Here is a 20,878-nt window from a genome sequence, read left to right as displayed (position 1 = left end):
ACCCTCTGGCAAGTAACCAACTGGAGGCCCAGTGATTTCTTGGGGCCCAAAGGTTTGTGCCGGCGGGAGCCAGAAGTGTACTGAAAATCTGCAGCATGGCGTCTTAGAAGGCCTTAATCAGCTGCGGTATCAATAACCTGGGGAATTTTGGGTATATGGGATTAGTTGGAGAATTGTCTCCACAACTGATGACCCCAAAGGAGATGGACTGACAATGTGAAGCCCTTTCCTTGGATACAGAGTGGTGGGATGGAGTGGAGTCTCACTTCGCTTTTTTATGCTTTGATTTAGACTTACCTGGTGACTCCGACTGTAAGGTTGCGGAGCGAGAACAAGTCCACACCCTGGAGCAGGACTTATGGGAGTGCTTCAACTTCTTCTGTTCTGTGACGTACAGCTTCACTTCTTGATCCCAGATCGTCTTTGAGTGCATAAGAGACACACTTATCGCATGTCTTAGAGTTGTGTCCTGAGCACAAACACCAGGACACTTCATGCAACTTCATGAACTCGGACAAGACGGAGGTCCTCATCCTCGGGCCCACCCCCTCTGCCTGGGACGACTCCTGGTGGCCCACCACACTAGGAACAGCACCGACGCCCACGGACCACGCACGCAACCTGGGATTCACCCTCGACTCCTCCCTCTCCATGTCAAAGCTGGTCAACTCAGTCTCCTCCTCCTGCTACAACACCCTCCGCATGCTCCGCAGGATCTACAAGTGGATCCCCACCGAAACAAGGAGAACTGTGACCCAGGCCCTCGTCAGCAGCAGACTAGACTACGGCAATGCACTCTACGCAGGGATCCCGGCCAAACTCCTGCGACGACTACAACGCATCCAAAACGCCTCCGCCAGACTGATCCTCAACATCCCGCGCCGCAGCCACATCACCCCCCACCTGAGAAACCTACACTGGCTCCTCGTCAAAACGAGGATCACCTTCAAGCTACTCACCCACGCACACAAGGCCCTCCACAACACAGGACCAACCTACCTCAACAACAAACTCCGCTTCTACACCCCCACCCGCCAGCTCCGCTCAGCCAGCCTCGCCCCTGTCCCCCGCACCCAACGAACGACCGCCGGTGGCAGATCCTTCTCCTTCCTCGCCGCCAAGACCTGGAACACCCTCCCCACCCACCTACGGCAGTCCCAAGACCTGCTTACCTTCAGAAAAATCCTCAAGACCTGGCTCTTCGAGCAGTAGCAGCACCCCCTCCCCCCCAGCGCCTTGAGACCCTCACGGGTAAGTAGCGCGCTCTATAAATCCAATGATTGATATATATAAATTCAATGATTGATGCAGGTCCATGACCAACATCTGCTTTCTATAGTCACTGTTGAAGTCGTCAGAGGCTGACGAATTTGGGAGTGGAGCTCCAAATCCACAATAGAAAATGAAGAAAGCAAGGAACTGACATTAGCATGCAGGTGCGGTGTTTACGTCTGTACGGTATGGAGCCAGTGTAAAGCTGCATGGTGTGACCCAGTGGTGCATGCGAGCATTGCTGGAAAAAGTTTTCCGATCCAAACTGTTGCCTGGAGAAAATTCTAAGGTGAGGAATCTCCAGGTAGAAATATCCATCAGAAGTGCCCATACACTAAAGTACAAGCAAGAGGACAAGGGATGAAGAAGAGAGAGTAGAGGGATAATTAAAGGAGTGACGGTGAAAAGTTAATTAGGAGGTCATTTCTGTGCCATCAAGCACTTTTCCTCTAGTAGACCAGATATCTATTTTAAAATGACTCAAACTCTCCTTATTAATGGCTGGTTCTTTGCCTGTCAACCAGCACATTTCCTGTAGCCAGCAGGCAGTGTGGAACGTTTGTCTTCCTTCCAGCGTACAGCTATCCGGCGGCATGCCACATATGCTGCTACAGACCACTGAGCTGCCAAAGTGTTGGTCTGAGTCTCAGGCTCCATTCTTAAAACCGCCCTCTCTGATGTCCATAGAAATGTTATCACCATGCTGGGCGTGACCAGCAATCTGGGCAGTACACTTTCAATCATAAATTGGTCCTAAAACTAATAGGGAAGTGATCCAACTTCGCATAGATCATTTGTTAATAGGACACTTTTGTCATCGGGTTGCACAGATGATGCCTAATTTTCTGGTGGAATTTGTTCCGCATGTGTCCAGTGGGGTCTACAAAGCCTAGTGACTAATACAGCCTCTCTTCATCTGCAGTACAGGGACTTTTTGATTACCCATAAAACTGTACCTAGCGTAATCGTTGGGTATCCCACATGTCAACTAACGTCCTGTCACTTTTGTTTAGTATTAACTTCAGTTTCATCTTTTGAAGAACCAGGAATCAAACTTGACCAAAAGCCCAAAGGGTGAATCCAATAGCACTACCTCCGCCAAAATTCCTAACTATGTCCTGACATCTATTTGGAAGCAATAGCTTCTAAACTCGGGCATAGGGAGATCACAAAAACAAAACAATCTTCTCTAGTGCCAAATGTAGTTATCCAGCCTTCCCTCAAGAGCTTAAAAAAAATGGCAAATGTATTTATATTGGGAGCTGCTGGAAGGAGGCAGTATTTTGGATTCCCCTACCCTTTAATAGATCTAGTCAGAGTCTGATCTAAGAGTACTCGATTCCTTTTTTTAACAATTTACTGTGGTGATTAACATTCCTTTCCAATCTGAAGGGACAACTACCCCAAATATCTCACTCTAGCAGTTACATGGATGATCTGCCCCCACCAGCTCACAGTTTGAGATGATGCTAGTTAATGCATTCATGTAAACTAGATGAAATAAACAGGTTAACTAGAAGTACACTACATGATGCAACCCTAAATTGGCACTTCCTGGCTGTGTAACATGCCAAGCAGGTATCAGCATTCCACCCATTAAGGAATCATTAAACTGAAGTGCGAGTAGTCAACAATTACAACAAACAACTGAGGCAGTACGCAAGGCGTTGAACTGTTGTATACAAGTGATTCTTACACTTCACTGCATTGAGTACCCGGCTATCCAGTGGTTTGCGACTGGGGTCACTGGTGGACGATCGGATTCCAGTCCCACAGCTGTTTGCAAGCGTGTTCCTGCGAAAGACAAAAAATCTCACTTAACAATTAGGCTTCACTAAAGACAAATGACACACATTCACAGACTCTGCGCTTCTTGTCAAATCTATCTGCTCTACATGTGTATCATTTTTGTGTGAACAATTCTGTTTCTAAGACAAGTAAGCTATTGTCTGGTAGGTGGAGGGGATGAGGGGTGGGCAGAACATTTTAATAATGTCACCAATTTGCCCCAGCCCTTTTATATTGAAATATCTAAAAAGAGTGGGGGCTTAAATATGTATTTAATAATTTGATAATTGTATTTAGCATTGACCAGTCCAAAAACCCTTAGAGCGCTGTAAGCAGAGAAACATACAATAAAAAAGTAGGTAAAAAAAAGAGGAGTATATAGTGTATTTTAAGGGGCGGTACAAGGTGAAGCTAGAAGGTGACACTCGTTTCGTAAGAAGCAGGTTCAAGGGTTTCAGCACAAATTAAGAGATTCCAACACAATATCAGGAGATTCCAACACAATATCAGGAGATTCCAACACAATATCAGGAGATTCCAACACAATATCAGGAGATTCCAACACAATATCAGGAGATTTCAACACAATATCAGGAGATTCCAACACAATAACAATAAAAGGGCATCACAGACAGGTCTGGGCTTAAAAGGCGGCATCTAAATACAAGAGGAGAAGCAAATGTAGAGACAAAGGAAGAATAGGAGGAGATATCACGTTTTTTGGCATAAAGTCAGAGACTAGGAATATAAAGAGACACAGAAATGGACTAAAACCCCTTTTGAAATCTAACAAACATCTAGTGCAGGCGACTGGGACTCAAGCTATTAAGAAATCTACTTGAAATGAGAGCAGAGGGAGTACATCAAGAGGACAGCAACAAGTTTAGTCTTTGTTTTAAGTCAGGGAGAATTAGTTGGGGGGAATTCCATATTTTGTGGCTGTACAGTGAAGGAACATGTTAGTGTCCAAGTGAGTTGAATGACTTGCCACAGATCTATTCACTCTTTACCTGGTAAATATTTGGTAAGTAACAGCAGCCACACATTACGGATTCTAGGACAAACCCCTGCGCCCGACATCTCTGGCACTCTTCTTGAAATTCACTGAAATCGTCCAGGTCTTTAAAAGGAGGGAAGACATTTTTCCCCACGTACAAGTTCTATTTATTTTTAAAATACATTTTATTGAGGTTTCATTAACAATCAAATACATTGGTATTTACATCTTAAAAATACACTATTACAGTAGGCATACAAGAGGGTCACCTTACGCCCCTGCACGTTTTAATCTCTGAAGCCCCTGGGGAAGGAAGCTGGAGTATCTCAATTCTATCCCGTTACAATTGTCCCAGTCTTTATAAAGGGGGTGGGGGGGATGCCCGCATCCCACCCTTTCTCGCTGGTTCTATGTTGCCCGCACCATCCCCATTTTTGGTCCCTGGAGCACAGCAGGGCTAGTAATCCCAAAAGACAAACACCTTTGTATATAAGCATTCGTGGGTGGGTAAGGTAGCGGTGTAAAGCCAAACAGTTGTGTGCATTTCCCTTCTGTTTTTCAGTTGTGTAGTGCGCTATTCATTCTACCTCATTGCTGGAGCTTTGACTCCCTATATGGAGCCTGGGATTTCCCTCCTCTACGCCCTTGAGGGCCGGCAGCAAGTCCTCCCAAGCCCTAGCAAAGTCAGGGGGCCTCATTCCTTGTGTATCTGTACTTAATGAGCACTGGAGAGATTTGACTACTCTGCGGACTGACAGACCAGCAAATATTCACAGGTGCTGATCCACTGAAGCGTTGTGGCAACTGTTATAAATATGAGTGAGCTATGTTGAGTTCCACATTACCTACACAGATGTGTCATATATACTCCTCTCAAGCAAACACACATATGCACTTTAATGCGTGTGCAAATATATGCTATTAAACGCAAAAAAAAATTAGCGATTGCAATTGATGGCCAAACAGCTGCTAATGTCAAGCTTAGTGTATTGCACGAGCACCCTGAGCATGAAGGACACTTCGGTGTTAATGAATACTACCTGGGAGCAGGAGAGCTGGACTGTCGTCTGTGTCGACTGTCGTCTGTGTTCATACACTGGGACAGGCTGCAGCCATTGAGAGAAGGTGCAAGAAACTGGAGCAGATCTGTTCATGTTAGGCTGGAGGTTGAATTAAGGAGCAGAGAGTGAACGTGTCTGAGCACCAAGGGTCTTGGGGGCCAGATGAGTGACAGACTGCTGGCTGGTGCTTCTTGATACCAGTCCACACAACCAGGTGAACATATGATGTGCTGGAGGGGATAAATGGACCTTGCTCAATGGGTGTCGGCAGCCTGCCAGCTGTCGCCGGGCATGGACGGATTCTCTTAATAAATCAACAGCCTGGGTCATTAATGCCCCTTCTCCCCAGTAGTTGTTTCAAGAGTAAGAAGGGCCCATTGTTAAATAAGTACATCAGGGGTCTTCAGCCATCGCCTCAATTAAAGCAGGATGGAAGAAAAGACCCTAAATACTGACGCCAACCTCACACCCATCACAGACTAGCAGTCAGGCATTACCAGCAGGACTATCACATACCAGCCACACTCTACCTGAAGCACTGTGTAAGGGTCTCACATGACTAACAACACTCCCACACCAGTCAAAGAAGCAGTCTCACATTCCCATAAGCACTCTCACTTCCATCAGACTAGTAGTCATGCATTGACAGCAGTTGCAACCCTCACAGGGAGCAGTCTAACTACTGCCAGCACACAGTAGCAGTCGCATATGCTACACAGACTAGCATAACACACTACCCACAGCACTCTTGCGCCTCTCACACAGTAGGAGTTGTCAAGTCACTGACAACACTCTCACAGACTAGAAGTTTACCACTAACGCAAGTACTATTACACTCCTCAAAGTCTAGTCGTCACACACTGTAGGAAGCATACCCACATAAGCAGCAAAGCCAATGTTCTTGGTATCTGAAAGTGTCTCTTCACTGACTGGTGGGTGTGTGATAGAGGATGGGTGGGTGAGTGGATGAATGCAAGGATGAGTAAATCAGAGGACGACCCCCTAGATACAGAAGTGCAAGGCTGAGCGACGGAGTACATAGACAATGAGTGACTAGGTGAATGAATGTATGGATGAGTGACTATGGATGGAATTACTTATAAGCCAGACGTGTTGATTTTGCCAATGCTTGTTTTGTGTAATAATTGTGGCTTGGAGAAGCAGGGCAGAGGTTTATAATGGACTACATTTCAGAAATACAAGAGTTTACATGAATGCAAAAGGAAACAAGTATGTAAATGAGTAACATGTGGAATCAGCAACATTGAGGATCAGTGCAAGACCGAGGATTGTTAAAGACAGTCACAGTTGGTCTGAAAGGCAATCCAGAAGACTGCATTGAGGGGGTCAATGTGCACACAATGAGTGTAGGACAGAGACGGACAGAGCCACAACAACTCAGAGAGACTGCTTTACTGACTTGTAGATACAATGGAGAGTCCATTCCATAGTCTGGGGAGCAACCGTTGCTTTATGATACGAGTTTTGCCAATGTTTCCTCTCTGTGGTGCGGAACTCGCAGGTTCCTACTTTTATTTCAGATTCCTAGTAAAGACAGTGGTGGAGAGGATATATAAAGTTATGAATTGGATCTCAGTTGGGAGAGGGAGCCAGGGCCTGGACGATCCAGTTCAATTCTCAAGTGCATTTGGCTGCGAGACACACGCGAGACACGCACTCACACACAGATATATATGCAACAGATGACCACTCAAAGTCGATTTTGCAAATGACTCCTGGAGTGCGGCGCATAACTCTTTGGAGATTAATACTGGCAGGACATGGTTCCGTCTTGAACGCCTGCACCTTTCAAGTGAGCGCGCTGTATTGGGAGCCAATTTGGATGAAATATATAAATTATATATACAAATATATATATATACACACATATGTATGTGTATATATAGAGAGAGGGAGAGAGGGAGAGAGAGAGAGATAAAGAGAGAGATAGAGAGAAAGAGAGAGATAGAGAGGGAGATAGAGGGAGCTAGAGGGAGCTAGAGGGAGCTAGAGGGAGCTAGAGGGAGCTAGAGGGAGCTAGAGGGAGCTAGAGGGAGCTAGAGGGAGCTAGAGGGAGCTAGAGGGAGCTAGAGATATATATATATATATATATATATATATATATATATATATATATATATGAGAGAGAGAGAGATGTATATATATATATTCACTGAAAAAACCATAGGTTTCACACACGTTATAGTTAGGAATTAGCATTTAAAAAACCTTGCAAATTCACTGAAAAAACCATAGGTTTCACACATGTTATAGTTAGCGGAAATTTTACTGATAAAAAACCAATGAAATTCCCCCGTTATAGTTAGTGCAGGCAACTATAACTCACGCGACCGCAATCCTCTGCTGATGCTAATACTGTATTTAGACACTTATTTGCCCATGTCTTCTTCCATACATTTTTAGCTATACATATATTACAAATATTTTTTTTTCATAAAGACACATATGTCATCAGCAGAAGATTGCGGTCGCGTGAGTTATAGTTGCCTGCACTAACTATAACGGGGGAATTTCATTGGTTTTTTATCAGTAAAATTTCCGCTAACTATAACATGTGTGAAACCTATGGTTTTTTCAGTGAATTTGCAAGGTTTTTTAAATGCTAATTCCTAACTATAACGTGTGTGAAGCCTATGGTTTTTTCAGTGAATTTGTACGTTTTTTTAAATGCTAAGTTACTTTACGCCATTCGTGGCGTGCGCGCCCACTTAACGCAGTTCGTTCCGTGCGCGCACGGTGCGCTTCGCGCACCGTGCGCGCACAGTGAGCACGCGGTGCGCTTCGCGCACCGCGCGCCCACTTTACGCTGTTAGTGCCGTGCACGCACGGTGGGCACGCGGTGCGCTACGCGCACCGCGTGCCCACGTTACGCTAGATGGGCCATGTACGCACGATGCGCTTCGCGCACCGTGTGCACATGGAGGACATATGATGCACTTCGTTTTGAAAGGTAATATTTTAATTTTTTGTATATTTTATAAGCCATGCACAAATGGTGCCCTTCGGGCACCTTTTGCACACGGGGTGGAGAGAGTGTGGATAATTTTTTTTTTTTATTATTTTTTTTTTTAATATTTTAGTTTATCTCAGGTGTAATAAGCCATGCACAATTGGTGCCCTTCGGGCACCAATTGCACACGGGGTGGAGATTGTGTGGATAATTATTATTTTTTTTTAAATTTTTTACCGTATGCGTACGGTAAGCGTAATCGGCGAAATTACCGAAAAAATAAAAATTCCGTTTTTGGCCTTGGGGGATCTTTGGGGACTCCCTCAACATGGCTATGCGTGTGGGAGCTGTCTAAACAGCCCCTTTACATGTTTTTGGGCTTTATATTTTAAAAATCACTCTCCGTGCGAGAGAGAAAATGGCGGCCGCCGCTTCCTGGTTTCGGCCGATTCGAATGTTTACTTAGATCTAAGAGCCAATCAGAATCGCGCTCGCGCACGCCACCGTACGCGTACGGTAAGCGTACCGTAAGAGCACCGTAAGCTGGCTCAGATATATATATTGATTTAAAGGCTATTTTCTCAGAATCTACTGAACAGATTTACACCAAACCTACAAAAGGCACTTCCTTGACCTGAGGACTACCTCTCTGCCAAATTTCTAGTAATTCTGTTCAGCCGTTCGGGCTGTAGCCCTGTCTAAAGGTCCTATGGAAAAATGCATGGGAAAAACGCGTTTTGGGACCCCCCTTTTATCTCAGCCCCCGCTTGACGAATCCCCCCGAGACTTTCAGGGTAGGAGCGGAGCGTAGCGCCCCACCTATTTTGAAAAATTCGCGAGGATTCGTCGACCGGCGCCAAAGTTATTCAAAATAGAATGTTGCGGATTTCCTATGGAAACGTGGTCCTAACTATAACTACCTACTGGCGACCGCCAGTAGGTAATATATATATATATATATATATATAGAGAGAGAGCTTAAATGCTACTGAAGATCTATATACATGTCTTTAATTATGATAAGGGTATTTTATACTACCCATTTTGTAGATATAATACTCTCTTAGTGTTTGACCTGATTATTTACTATGGTGCTACGATTCAGATGCAGTAAATTTTTGTATATTTGCACTTTATTTATATATGGTTAAAACTGGTTCAGGAACTGTTTTAAGAGAGGCAGATCAGGGATGAAAAGATTTTATGTATTTATTTATTCATATTTATGACTATTTATTATCAAGATATATATATTTATTGTCAAATAGAAGATTGTTTACAATTGCTGTTTTGCACATATTTATACATATTTTATACATATTTTATCTCTTGCTAAACATTTGCACTTCCCATCGCCTTATCCTTCAAACTCAGTTTCTCCAAGAGACATCGTCTTTTGTTTACACCAGGCACTATCTACTTCTATTATGTCTGCAAATTTTCATGCTTTTAAATTGTCACTTGAGGTAATTTGTGCATGTTGCTGCTATAACTGTGTCCTAGATTAATATATAAATTTGGAGGTGACCCAGCTTTGTCCTCCCTTATATTCCAACTTTTGTCATTTATGCCAACGGATTATCCGTGATTTTCACTTTATCAGTCCGTTGACACATCTTTGCATCTCCCCTTCCTTGCACTTTGCACTTTACGCACCTTATCCACTTTGCCAATTTATCTAAGGGCTAACTCAGTTATTTTAACCTTGAGTTTTGCATAACATAATCTGACTTATTAGATTCGTACACTTTTGCACATCATGAGTAATTTCTCTTCATTATTATTATTTTTGTCTCCCTTTATTGTTTTAGGCACTTTACATTTCACACGTAAGCCCATCCATTCTCTAAGCCTCTGGCGTAATCTCTGCAAATTCCAACTTTGTACTCAATTTTATATAATGCCTTGCATACTTATTTAGATTCAACAGTATTTTCTGAATATGCATATGTATGTTATTTGTATTTGGCATTTTATATATAATGAGAGTAATTAACCGCAATTTACTTTCCAAAAGCCGGTTATACCTGTCTGTTTATAGATATGTATTTTACAAGTATTCATGCGCAACAGAAGGTTTGACATTAAAATGTGTAGTTCATTTACATATTAGCCGTAAGTTGGTTTTGAGGTTCAATTTTGGCAGTTTTACTGTTTCTATGTCCATGGCTCTCGAATCATGTGATGTGGCTACGTAATTGTATTTGCACTTTAAATAACTTTTCATGGATTGGCTCCGACATGTCATGTGAACAAGGCTTTGACGAGCTGAAACGCGTCATGGCGAAGAAGGAGTAAACATTTAATCTCAGCACTTAGACTTTGGGTCTGTGTCCTGTTTTGTTCGGCGGATTATCGTCACCGGATTGGAAATGAAGAGATATATATATTATATATATATATAGCTCCTCCGTTTGCTCAGGTGTGCCTACCGCCTCCAAACCAGGGGGCGCGTCGACGAACGGACCTCCCAAGCACGGTCCGGTAACATTCAACAAAACTTCCTCTCAAGTAGGAAAGTCGACGCCATGTCTTTGTGCTCCAATAATGTCCTCTATTAGGTCAGCTTAAAACGTTGGACGCATTTCGCTTGTCCCGCAAGCTTGTTCACCAACATTACACATAAAGTTTGCCACCATTTTTAAGTGCTTCGTGCATGCGTAGTTCAAAACGAACTACCAGTTCATAGAGAGTGACAACAGACTCGTAGTTCCTCGTATAACAAAAACTATTCGTGAACTCAAAAAAAACATATAAATATGTAAACATTTTTCATGTTAATACACTGGATATGTCATTGTCACTGAATAAAAACAATTCTGTAAAGAAATTATTTTCAATAAGACCGTGATCACATGATCAGCAATCTGACCTAAGCAGTCTACAAAGCTCCGAATTGGACACCGATCTGGAGGAAGGTCCGAGTACTGGAGTGTTGGTTCCTGATGAGTTTGATTTTTTACGCGAGGAGAGACGATTCAATCTACGGCCTCGCCCTCCAGCAAACACCAGGCCTCCAAGAGGAAGAGGCAGCGGCAGCGCAAGGGGGCAAAGCAATGCCAACAGCAGCGGCAAAAAGGTAACGAAATTCAACAAGTAGAATGTAACAATGCTTCGACTGTCATCAACCTCACAGATATGACACTATCGGACAAAGAGCAGGATATTCTCAGATTGGGCTTATCTTATTGTCCTAAAGCGAACATTGACTATGTGCAAACCAGAGTCGATATTTTCAAATTTACCAGATCACTTAAGTTAAAAAAAAAAATTGCAGTTGCCCCCAAACGACCAATAGGGGCAAGTGATAACTTAATGACCAATGAATCCGGTAATTTGGCTGTAGATGACATGAACTTGATGTTAGTAATGGCGGATCTAAATGAGGATTCGAGACAAGATACTCAAGCTAGCCATGAAATGCCCAACACTCTACAACAAGCACTACATCTAGCTGGGAATGAGAGTTTGAATATAGAACAGAGGGCTCCAACGAAGTTCAAGTTGAATTCTAAATTTACGCCTTTGACTAGTAAAGACTCTGTAGATGTGTTCAATGAACTAGTGGTAAATGATGTGAAAAAGCTGTGCAGTACATTAAAACTTAAGAATCAAGCATATACCCAGCGTGATAAAGATTACTATACGCTAGTCAAAAAATTATCGAATAATGATACATGTATTGTTCGTGATGCTGACAAAGGGGGGAACGTGGTGTTGTCGGGTAAGGAGCAATACCTTAGAGGCATACAAACAGCTAAATAACAAATCTAACTATGTACGAGTCAACAAAGAGGTAATGACTGCAAGTCATGAGAAGTATAACAGTGCGTTATTGGATTGGTACAAACATGGTCTAATCAGTAAGGATGAAATGCTGTTTTTGAAGATCAATAATCCAGTGACACCGGTTTTTTACTTAATACCGAAAGTACATAAGAGCCTTGAATATCCCCCGGGCCGGCCTATTATTTCGGCCATCTCCAGTGCACTGGAGAACACTTCGAAATATGTAGATTCTTTCATTAATCCCTTGGTTAAAAAACTCCCGTCTTTTATACAAGACACGGGTGATTTTCTTCGGAAGATCTATGATATACCTTGGGAGTTGGATTTCGTTCTGATGACTATTGATGCAACCACTCTGTATACGAGTATTAGACATGCCGATGGGCTTAATGCAGTTAAACATTATCTGGGTGGTAGGCCATTACAGTTATGGCATCACACCCAGATGCTACTATCTATGACCAAAACTTGCCTTGATAATAACTATTTTTTATTCAATGGTGAACTGTTTCACCAAGTGTGCGGGACTGCGATGGGCACCTGCTTCGCCCCCAGCTATGCGAATTTGCATATGGGCTGGTGGGAGGAGCAGGTGGTCCAAGTTCAGTTCTCCAAAGAATGGTAGGACAATGTAGTGTTGTGGAGTCGGTATATTGATGACCTTTTTGTTGTATGGAAAGGCACATAGGAAAGTGCACGTGACTTTGTTAATAGGTTACAAAATAATGACCTCAATTTAAAACTGACCTATGAACTTAGCACATCTAGTGTCAATTTTTTGGATGTGACTATCTACACTGCAGGTGATAAGCTTGAAACGAAACTCTACCGCAAGGCCACGGATGGAAATACTCTATTACATGCGACGAGCTTTCATCCTAACAACTTAGTGAGGAGTATTCCTTATGGCGAATGCCTTAGAGCCATGAGGAACTGCAGTAACAATGATGATCTTAACACAGAACTCAGGTTTTGAAAGCTCGTTTTGCAGCCAGAGGTTATCCCAAAGAATGGGTAGATACAGCAATTTGGAAGGCCCGGAAAAAATCGAGAGAAGAGATTCTGTTTAATCACCACAATAAACGGGTGATACCAGATAGTGAGAGTGAAAGCAGTTGTAGATTGATCACTAGCTTCAATACACAAGAGGGCAATCTAAGAAAAATCCTGCAAAAACACTGGCATATTATTGCAAACGACCCCATCCTTAAAAAATCTGTGGGACGTAGGCCATTGATAACTTTTAGAAAGGCCAAGTCACTCAAGCAATCTTTGGTGAGCAATATGCTTCCAATGACAAAAGCAAAAACCACTCAGAGTTGGCTTAGCAGAAAAGAAGGCTTTATCAAATGTGCCAAGTGTAAGGCATGTGCCCATGGCAAGAACACCTTTAGCTTTGTGGGAGGCCTAACACCAAACATAATCAAAATCAAGGGTCATTATTCCTGTAAATTGGAATTCGCTGTGTACGTACTCCGCTGCCCGTGTGGGTTACGATATGTCGGTAGTACAATACTTCCTGTACACAAGCGTGTCTTACAACATCTAAGGGCCATAAAGAACGGAGATATGATCAATTCCACAACAGAAGTACCATAGGACTTGAGTACTTTGTAATTGATACAGTCCCATTGAGTGAGAGAGGAGGGGATCGGGTCAAAAAATTGAGGAGACTAGAATCTAACTATATCATCAGGCTCAATACTAAAATCCCCGAAGGGCTTAATATAGAAGAAGATTTCCACACACATCTGTAAAATAACAGGGAGTTCCACTCCCTCTCCATGCAGTATACACTTTTAAATTCTGTTTTGTTTGTAATTGTATTTTCTTTACGTTTTGTGGTTTTTATTAGCACTTGCACACACTATAATTCAACAGACTTGGTTACAATAGTAGCTTGCATTGAAGGAATTTGGAACTCAAAAATTAGGTCATGGCCCACTGGGGCTCAATTGAGTATAAATATAAGTTGACAGTATCTCTCTTGTAATGATTAAAGCAATTCCGGACTTGGAGATCAGGCCCACTAGGGCAGCACGTGCGTTGAGGAATAGCGCCTATACTAGCCTATTCTGTTCCACTAACTCTGTATGATACGTTCTTATTGAAAATAATTTCTTTACAGAATTGTTTGTATTCAGTGACAATGACATATCCAGTGTATTAACATAAAAAATGTTTACATATTTATATATTTTTTTTGAGTTCACGAATAGTTTTTGTTATACGAGGAACTACGAGTCTGTTGTCACTCTCTATGAACTGGTAGTTCGTTTTGCACTACGCATGCACGAAGCACTTAAAAATGGTGGCAAACTTTATGTGTAATGTTGGTGAACAAGCTTGCGTCCAACGTTTTAAGCTGACCTAATAAAGGACATTATTGGAGCACAAAGACATGGCGTCGACTTTCCTACTTGAGAGGAAGTTTTGTTTGTTGAATATATATATATAAATATATATATATATATATATATATATATATATATATATATATATATATAGAGAGAGATCTAGAGAGAGAGAGAGAGAGAGAGAGAGAGAGAGAGAGATCTAGAGAGAGAGAGATCTAGAGAGAGAGAGAGAGAGAGAGAGAGAGAGATCTAGAGAGAGAGAGAGAGAGAGAGAGAGAGAGAGAGAGAGAGAGAGAGAGAGAGATCTAGAGAGAGAGAGAGAGAGAGAGATCTAGAGAGAGAGAGAGAGATCTAGAGAGAGAGAGAGAGATCTAGAGAGAGAGAGAGATATATACACACACTACTTGCTGAGCTGGAGAAATAATGCTCCTGGGCAAGGAGGCAGACCCCAAGTATTGGAATATTTCATGAATTTCATGACAGAACAAAACAAAACTTGCAAAAGTTCCAGAACATAGAATGTAATTAAAAAAAAAAAAAAGGCTTTACATTTAATTGTGTTAGGAAATGGTATCTTTTCATTTTGGAATCCGAAAACATGATTTTTTTTTTTTTGTTATTTCAGATAACCAGTAGAAGTTGGGTATGGAGTTGGTTTGTTAGGTCTGAGAAGATAAGAAGTTAACGAGTTTGAAGTCAAGTGCAGAATAAAAGAGGAAGATGGCTGCTGTGTTAGGGTTTATATGTGTTATGAACATTCTATGTTCTGGAACTTTTGGAAGTTTTGTGATGTATTACTTTGAAGTGCTGCAAGGAGCAGGGAAATAACAAGTAATGCATAATGCTAGCCTCCGTGTCCTTAATGAAATCCAGATTCTCTCTTCACCTAACTTGGAGAATCTACATTCCTTTCCATGACGGCTTGTAAAGCAGATTTTCACCCAGCATACTAGGAATACCTACCGATCAAAGAAGGTGGCCAGAAGCCGCCGCAGGAGAACCTTATGTTTAACGCCGGCACAAAGATGGCAGTTCATGAGCTGCCCTCGAGTGATGTAAACGGCCGAACCTGGAACAGAAAATAACAATGTTAGCATTCAGTGGCTGTGACCCTGCACCCTGATTTCTGGTCCAAGGTCTAAGTACACTGAAAGGAATCTTGACCTGATACAAGGGCCATGTAATGCAGGAGAAGCATCAGAGTGATGACATTTGCTGCCACTAGAGGTCAGTGTGTACTTCCTGAGGTTAACTCCTCTTTGTTCACCTCTTTAAAAGTAGTTATGAACTTTTTGCTAGTGTTAGGAGCTGGATATTCATGCCTACTGTTAATTGCTGGTTCTCTACATGTTCAAGCCCCAAGCTTTAAGGGATCAAAGGCCGTATGATAGTATTTCCAATAACGTCATCAGAGGGCAATAGGCCAGTGACGTCACTTCCTCAATTCATTTTCGTGCAACCAAGTCTTTACATGAGTGAGGTTTCTCAAAACAGCCCAGATGTGGTCAGTACAAAATAATAATAAAATAGCTAACCGGGGGCAGAAATAAATATATATATATATATATATATATATATATATATATATATATATATACATATACACATACACACCCTAGCAGTACGCTCCAGAAGGAGCGAAGGTCCTGGTAAAATGTATAGCTTTGTGCATTTGGTGATGAATTAATAATACAGCAACATTTTCTTGTTAATAAACGCAGAGCATTTTTCATGAACTTGCATCTATTATAATTAGATCTGGCGTCTTGAGTGCGATCCAAACATATGACTCAATTTCCTGGCATCTTTGTCAAAATACCCCCATTACACTTCATCGGGGAGCTCCCGGAGAGAGCCGGAAAAGACCTGGTGATTTAAACAGGTGCTGTAAAATTGATCGGTGCTGCTGAACTTCCAGTCACACCAATTTTTCTCTGCCTCCAAGCAGCGAAGAGCCATTTCAGGATGTACTCTGGCAAAGGACAGCTGATGAATAGTTAAACAAAATGTTCTAATTCTATATAATGAAAGAGGGAGGGGGGCAAATTGATTTCTCTAAGTGCAAGAAACACTTTGTGTGTTCCTTGCTTTCAATTAGTGAAGGTTTCTGGTTCCACTACATGAACAGAAGCAGGGACAGCACCAGAGAAGGCAACAGTCTTTCTGCCTCCCGGAGTGACGGTGAGGGGCAGGAAGCCCACGAGAACACCAGAGAATGTTTTATTTACAGTTTTGAGGGTGGAGAATGCCCCCCTCCCTCAGTATGCCCCATGGAGGGAGAGAAGTGTTGTTTACACACAATCTATCCACCATGAAGGGCTCGAGGTAGAAAGGCCACTAGTTTATTGGGGAGCGTCTTTATTTGCTGTCTGGGGGGGGGAGGTGGGAGGGGGGAAGCAACCGAAGGGTCTGTACTCCTACCTCCCACCAGACACAACCATCTTTACTCCCTCAAGGGGGCGGACAGTGGAAGTTTAACCCCAAACTATCTTGCATGGGGGAGCATCAAGTCCACTAGACACCAAGGTAAAAGATGAAAAGAATGGATGAGGGTGGCCCGTCCTAGGATGGTCCCAACAGTCTTTCTGCCCTCACTTGGGGCAGAATGAGACGTTTACCACAATACTGTGCTCAAGGGATCAGAAAGCCCACTAGACAACAGGGATATGTTTTTAGGGAAAAAATAAAGGATGTGGGGAGGCTGCATTGGTACTGGACCAATCACCTATCCCTACATTCTTTCTGCCCACCCGGGCCACAGAGCATCCCAATCCCCATGGCATGCATGAGGACATTTGGATTCATTTGCGTGCAGTTTTGACACATGGACTGGCAGAGTGAGTGGAGTTAATTAACATTTTTGATATGCTGAATGGCTGCACTATTCGGACTCCGCCACCACAGATATCCAGGTAGTCCAGGGTGGTGTAGCTTGCATAGATCTCACTATAGCTTTTTACCCAGAATGCCCTGTAGACCCCAAGCTTTGGTTAAAAGCACACATTTTCCCCATAATTCTGTGAGGTACACTTCTTCCAATAAACATTATACCCCACTTGTGTGAGATGACCCTCCACCCCTGCAGTGGCTCCTGTCAACTGTGAAATCTAGATGAGGGCGGGACAGAGGTCTGCTGCAGGTAAGACTGACATCTGTCTGTCACTACAGAAAATCCTGAACCGTTTCTTGCTAGCTATGGATAGAGTTGGAGAGGCAGCCCTGGTGCTGGGCCCACTAAAACCGGATGTTCCTTAGCAAGGCATGCACATTTCTATCCGGTTTTCAGGAAAGGATGCACGACAGAACCACACATGAAATAATGCAGTCTTGACCACGCGTTTGTCTTTACAACGCATCTCTTTACCATGAAAAATGTTACCATGCATATACCTTTACCATGCATGCCTTTACAAAGCAAATGTATGTATTTTGCAGGTAACTTTCAAGCCTTTTTATAATCAACCACTTCACAGGTCATGTGGTCAAGACCTCAGTGTGGTCGAAACACATTATACTTTGTTTTTCCGCCAAATACATTTTGATTGAAGTGGCTCATAATTCCAGTGTGAATTTGAACTGGAGGTTCGTCGTTGCAATTGCTAGCAGTGACACCTACATACGAGCCCCAAACCATATATATACACCCCTACCCACAACCTTACCCACCCTAAAAATACCCTTGCCTCCCACATACCCCTACCCACCCTAAAAATACCATTGTCACCCAAGTACCCTTACTCACGCTAAACCCTAAAAATACCCTTGCCACCCAAATACCCCTACCCACTCTAAACATAGCCTTGCACTAATATATATAGACGTGTGGTAAAGGTATATGCGTGGTCAAATTTTTATTGGTAGGGACATGCATTGTAAAGACTAATGCGTGGTAAAGGTAATGCACTGTAATGGCCGTTGTGAAGGCTGTTTCCCTCAGGACTAGGAAGGTGCACGAGGCAAGGACCCCAAGAAGCGTACGTGCAGTCCTCACTTCAGAACCAGGATTAAGCCCAAAACATCAGGATCATATCCTTAAATGCCTGGACTGAAAGAGGTGGTGGAAAGGCTTTGGACTACACCAGATCCAGGACAGCCCCAAAAAAGAAATCCTCTGCATGGGACACTGGTGGGACTACGGCTAGTTGGTAAAAATCCTTAAAGAGGTCAGGAATACATAGTTGTCGGGAGGTGGTCTATGAATGAGTACAGCAAGCCCACCATGAGCAGCCAGTCATTATAGTACAGGAGCAAATGTATCCCCAAACCGCCAAAGTGAGCAACGATGACTACTATTACTTTTATTAACCACCCAAGGGGACGAATAATGGCCGATGGGCAACAAAGAAAAAGTAGAAGTGTCCTGACCCCACTGTGAACTACAGATAATGCCAGTCAGTCTGCAGGATGAGTATATGTAAAAACACGACTCAAGTCCAGGGACGCATCACAATCTATGGGGTCCAGAGCAGAAACTGGAAGATACAGCATCCTGAATTTTTCTTTCTGCAGAAAGGTCTTCAGTGGCTGGAGGTCCAACATAGGACTGAGACCTCCGTTTTTCTTTGGTACAAGGAAGCAGCATGAATAGCACCCTTTTATCTCACAAGCTAGCACCCGCTTCATTGCACAATTGGCCAGCAGAAGGTTGAACTTCCTGCAGCATGATTGTGGCATGAGAGACAGTCTGATGTAGGTGTAAAATGAACCAGGGAGGAAATTAAAGGCAGGGCATAGCCCATTTGAATTATCTGTAAGATCCAGCTGTCTGACGTGATAGTTCTCCAATGGGGAAGGAAATGCTCTGACCTGCCTCCTACCAACTGAGCATTAACCTGCAATGACAAGTTAAGCAGAGGAGTAACCGAGAGAGAGGAGAGCTACCCCCAAGATCTATGCCAGCGTTACGGATGTTGGAGCTGGCCCTTTTTGCAGGCTTGTTCCTAAACATTTTGCTTTCCTCCTGTAATTTTACAGAGCTGTTTTCGTTGGCTTTAGGACTCTGGGCACTTAACCACTGCTATTCAGTGTTAAAGTGCATGTGCTCTCTCCTTTAAACTTGGTATGATTGGCTTACACCTCTTTAGCATATTTTATTTACCTGCAAGTCCCCTGTACAATGGTATCGCAGACACTCAGGGCCTGTATATTAAATGGTACTAGTGGGATTGCAGCTCTGCTTGCGCCACCCATAGAAGTAGCCTTTCAAACCTGTCTCATACCGGCCACTGCAGGACCTGCATGCTCAGATTACTGCCACATTGACTTGGTATTTAAAACTACTTGCCAAGCCTGACACTCCCCTTTTACTTTCCCCTTTTACTACATAAAGGCCACCCCTAGGGTAGGAACTAGGTATCCCTATGGCCAGGATGTTGTGTTGGTAAAAGGTAGGACATGTGCCTTTATTGTGTGGCATGTCCTTGTAGTAACAAACACCCTATTTCGTTTGTCACCACTGTGACTGCTGCTCCTCTCATAGATTAGCATTAGGAATTCCCTTATATGTCTGTAAGTGGTCATTTCTGAACTGAAAAGAGAAGGAGTAATGTTGCCATGTTTGGAATAGTGGTGATGAATCCTGCTTGTTGGTGTAGGTGTTATTTTTCATTACTACTGTAGAAATGCCACTTTTTGTAAGAGGGCATTTCTATGTGCTTGACTGTGTGCTTTGCAGCCCGACTCCAATCCACATCTAGGGAAGAGTGACAGCCAGGCTTTTTGCATACTTTCCAGACCACCATCACACATGGAGGGTGGGGTGTAACAGGGTTACATCTGCATACTGAATGGCCTTCCTGGCCTGGGAGAGGAGGAGGGGCACACTTGCATTTGTATAGGCTGTGTCCTGCCCTCACACAGAGGGCTTGTTTACCCCCTACTGATGTCTAGAGCTAGGGCTGGGGTTGAAAGGGGGTGTTGTGAACTAAGGTTCTTTTGAGGTTACCTTCACATTAAGGGCATTTTGAATACAGGGGCTCAGACTCCATGCTTTTAGACCCTGCGTGGGACTTGTACCCAGACGTTGCTGGCTCTACTTGCTGCACATTACCAGGAACTACTGTGCTGCCAGGAGGGACCGCCATCAGGACGGTGTGCTTGTAGTGTTGGCCAGCCTGCCTGCTAGGCTGCTGGAAAGAATGCCACCTCGCAAATCACTTCTTTGTGCTGGCCTGCTGCCAGCGACCTGCTCGTGACCCCAGTGCTGCTCAGGGAAGGGTTGGCTTGCCCCCTCACTGTTACTGTGGAATCTAGTTGGATTCCACTCAGAAAAGGACCTCCTGCCAACAAGGTCAACAACCTGATTTTAACAGTGCAGCGCTGCCAGAGTGCCATGGGCTCAGAGTGCTGCAAAGATCCCCGTGCTGCTGCAACCAGAGAAGACCCACCAGGGCCTCATCCAGACCACATACTGGAGAGAAGGTATTCCCCGACCAGAAGCTAGCACGCCGACTCCGGGATCCTTTGGTAACCCTCAGACTGCTGAGGCCACCTCAATGAAGTGAAGGAAGCCCACCATTTCCCATCTGTTCCCCAATGAGTCAGCAGGCAAGAAGAGGTACTCAGGGGCTAAGCTGGAGGCACAGTCACCCCACACTGTAGCATGGGCGGCTAAGCCTCCTTTTTCAGTATTGCGGAAAGCTGA

At 43.5% G+C, this 20,878-nt stretch overlaps 1 protein-coding gene across 6 annotated transcripts in view; it reads right to left on the bottom strand.

Moving 5' to 3' along the window:
* Positions 1 to 20,878, bottom strand: part of NACC2 (NACC family member 2) — a 436,512-nt gene that overhangs the window by 18,539 nt on the left and 397,095 nt on the right. For all 6 annotated transcript variants that reach the window (XM_085613434.1, XM_085613441.1, XM_085613455.1 and 3 more), the window contains 2 exons: positions 15,199 to 15,304; positions 2,969 to 3,066 (listed from right to left, as the gene is read on the bottom strand). In XM_085613434.1, the coding sequence (XP_085469560.1) occupies positions 2,969 to 3,066; positions 15,199 to 15,304 (204 nt within the window). The remainder of the gene's footprint in view (positions 1 to 2,968; positions 3,067 to 15,198; positions 15,305 to 20,878) is intronic.

This window comes from Triturus cristatus, chromosome 1_2 (genome assembly GCF_964204655.1).
Source record: "Triturus cristatus chromosome 1_2, aTriCri1.1, whole genome shotgun sequence".
Classification (NCBI taxonomy): Eukaryota; Metazoa; Chordata; class Amphibia; order Caudata; family Salamandridae; genus Triturus; species Triturus cristatus.
The sequence above is the reverse complement of the archived record's forward strand: the minus strand, read 5'-3'. Positions and strand labels throughout refer to the sequence as shown.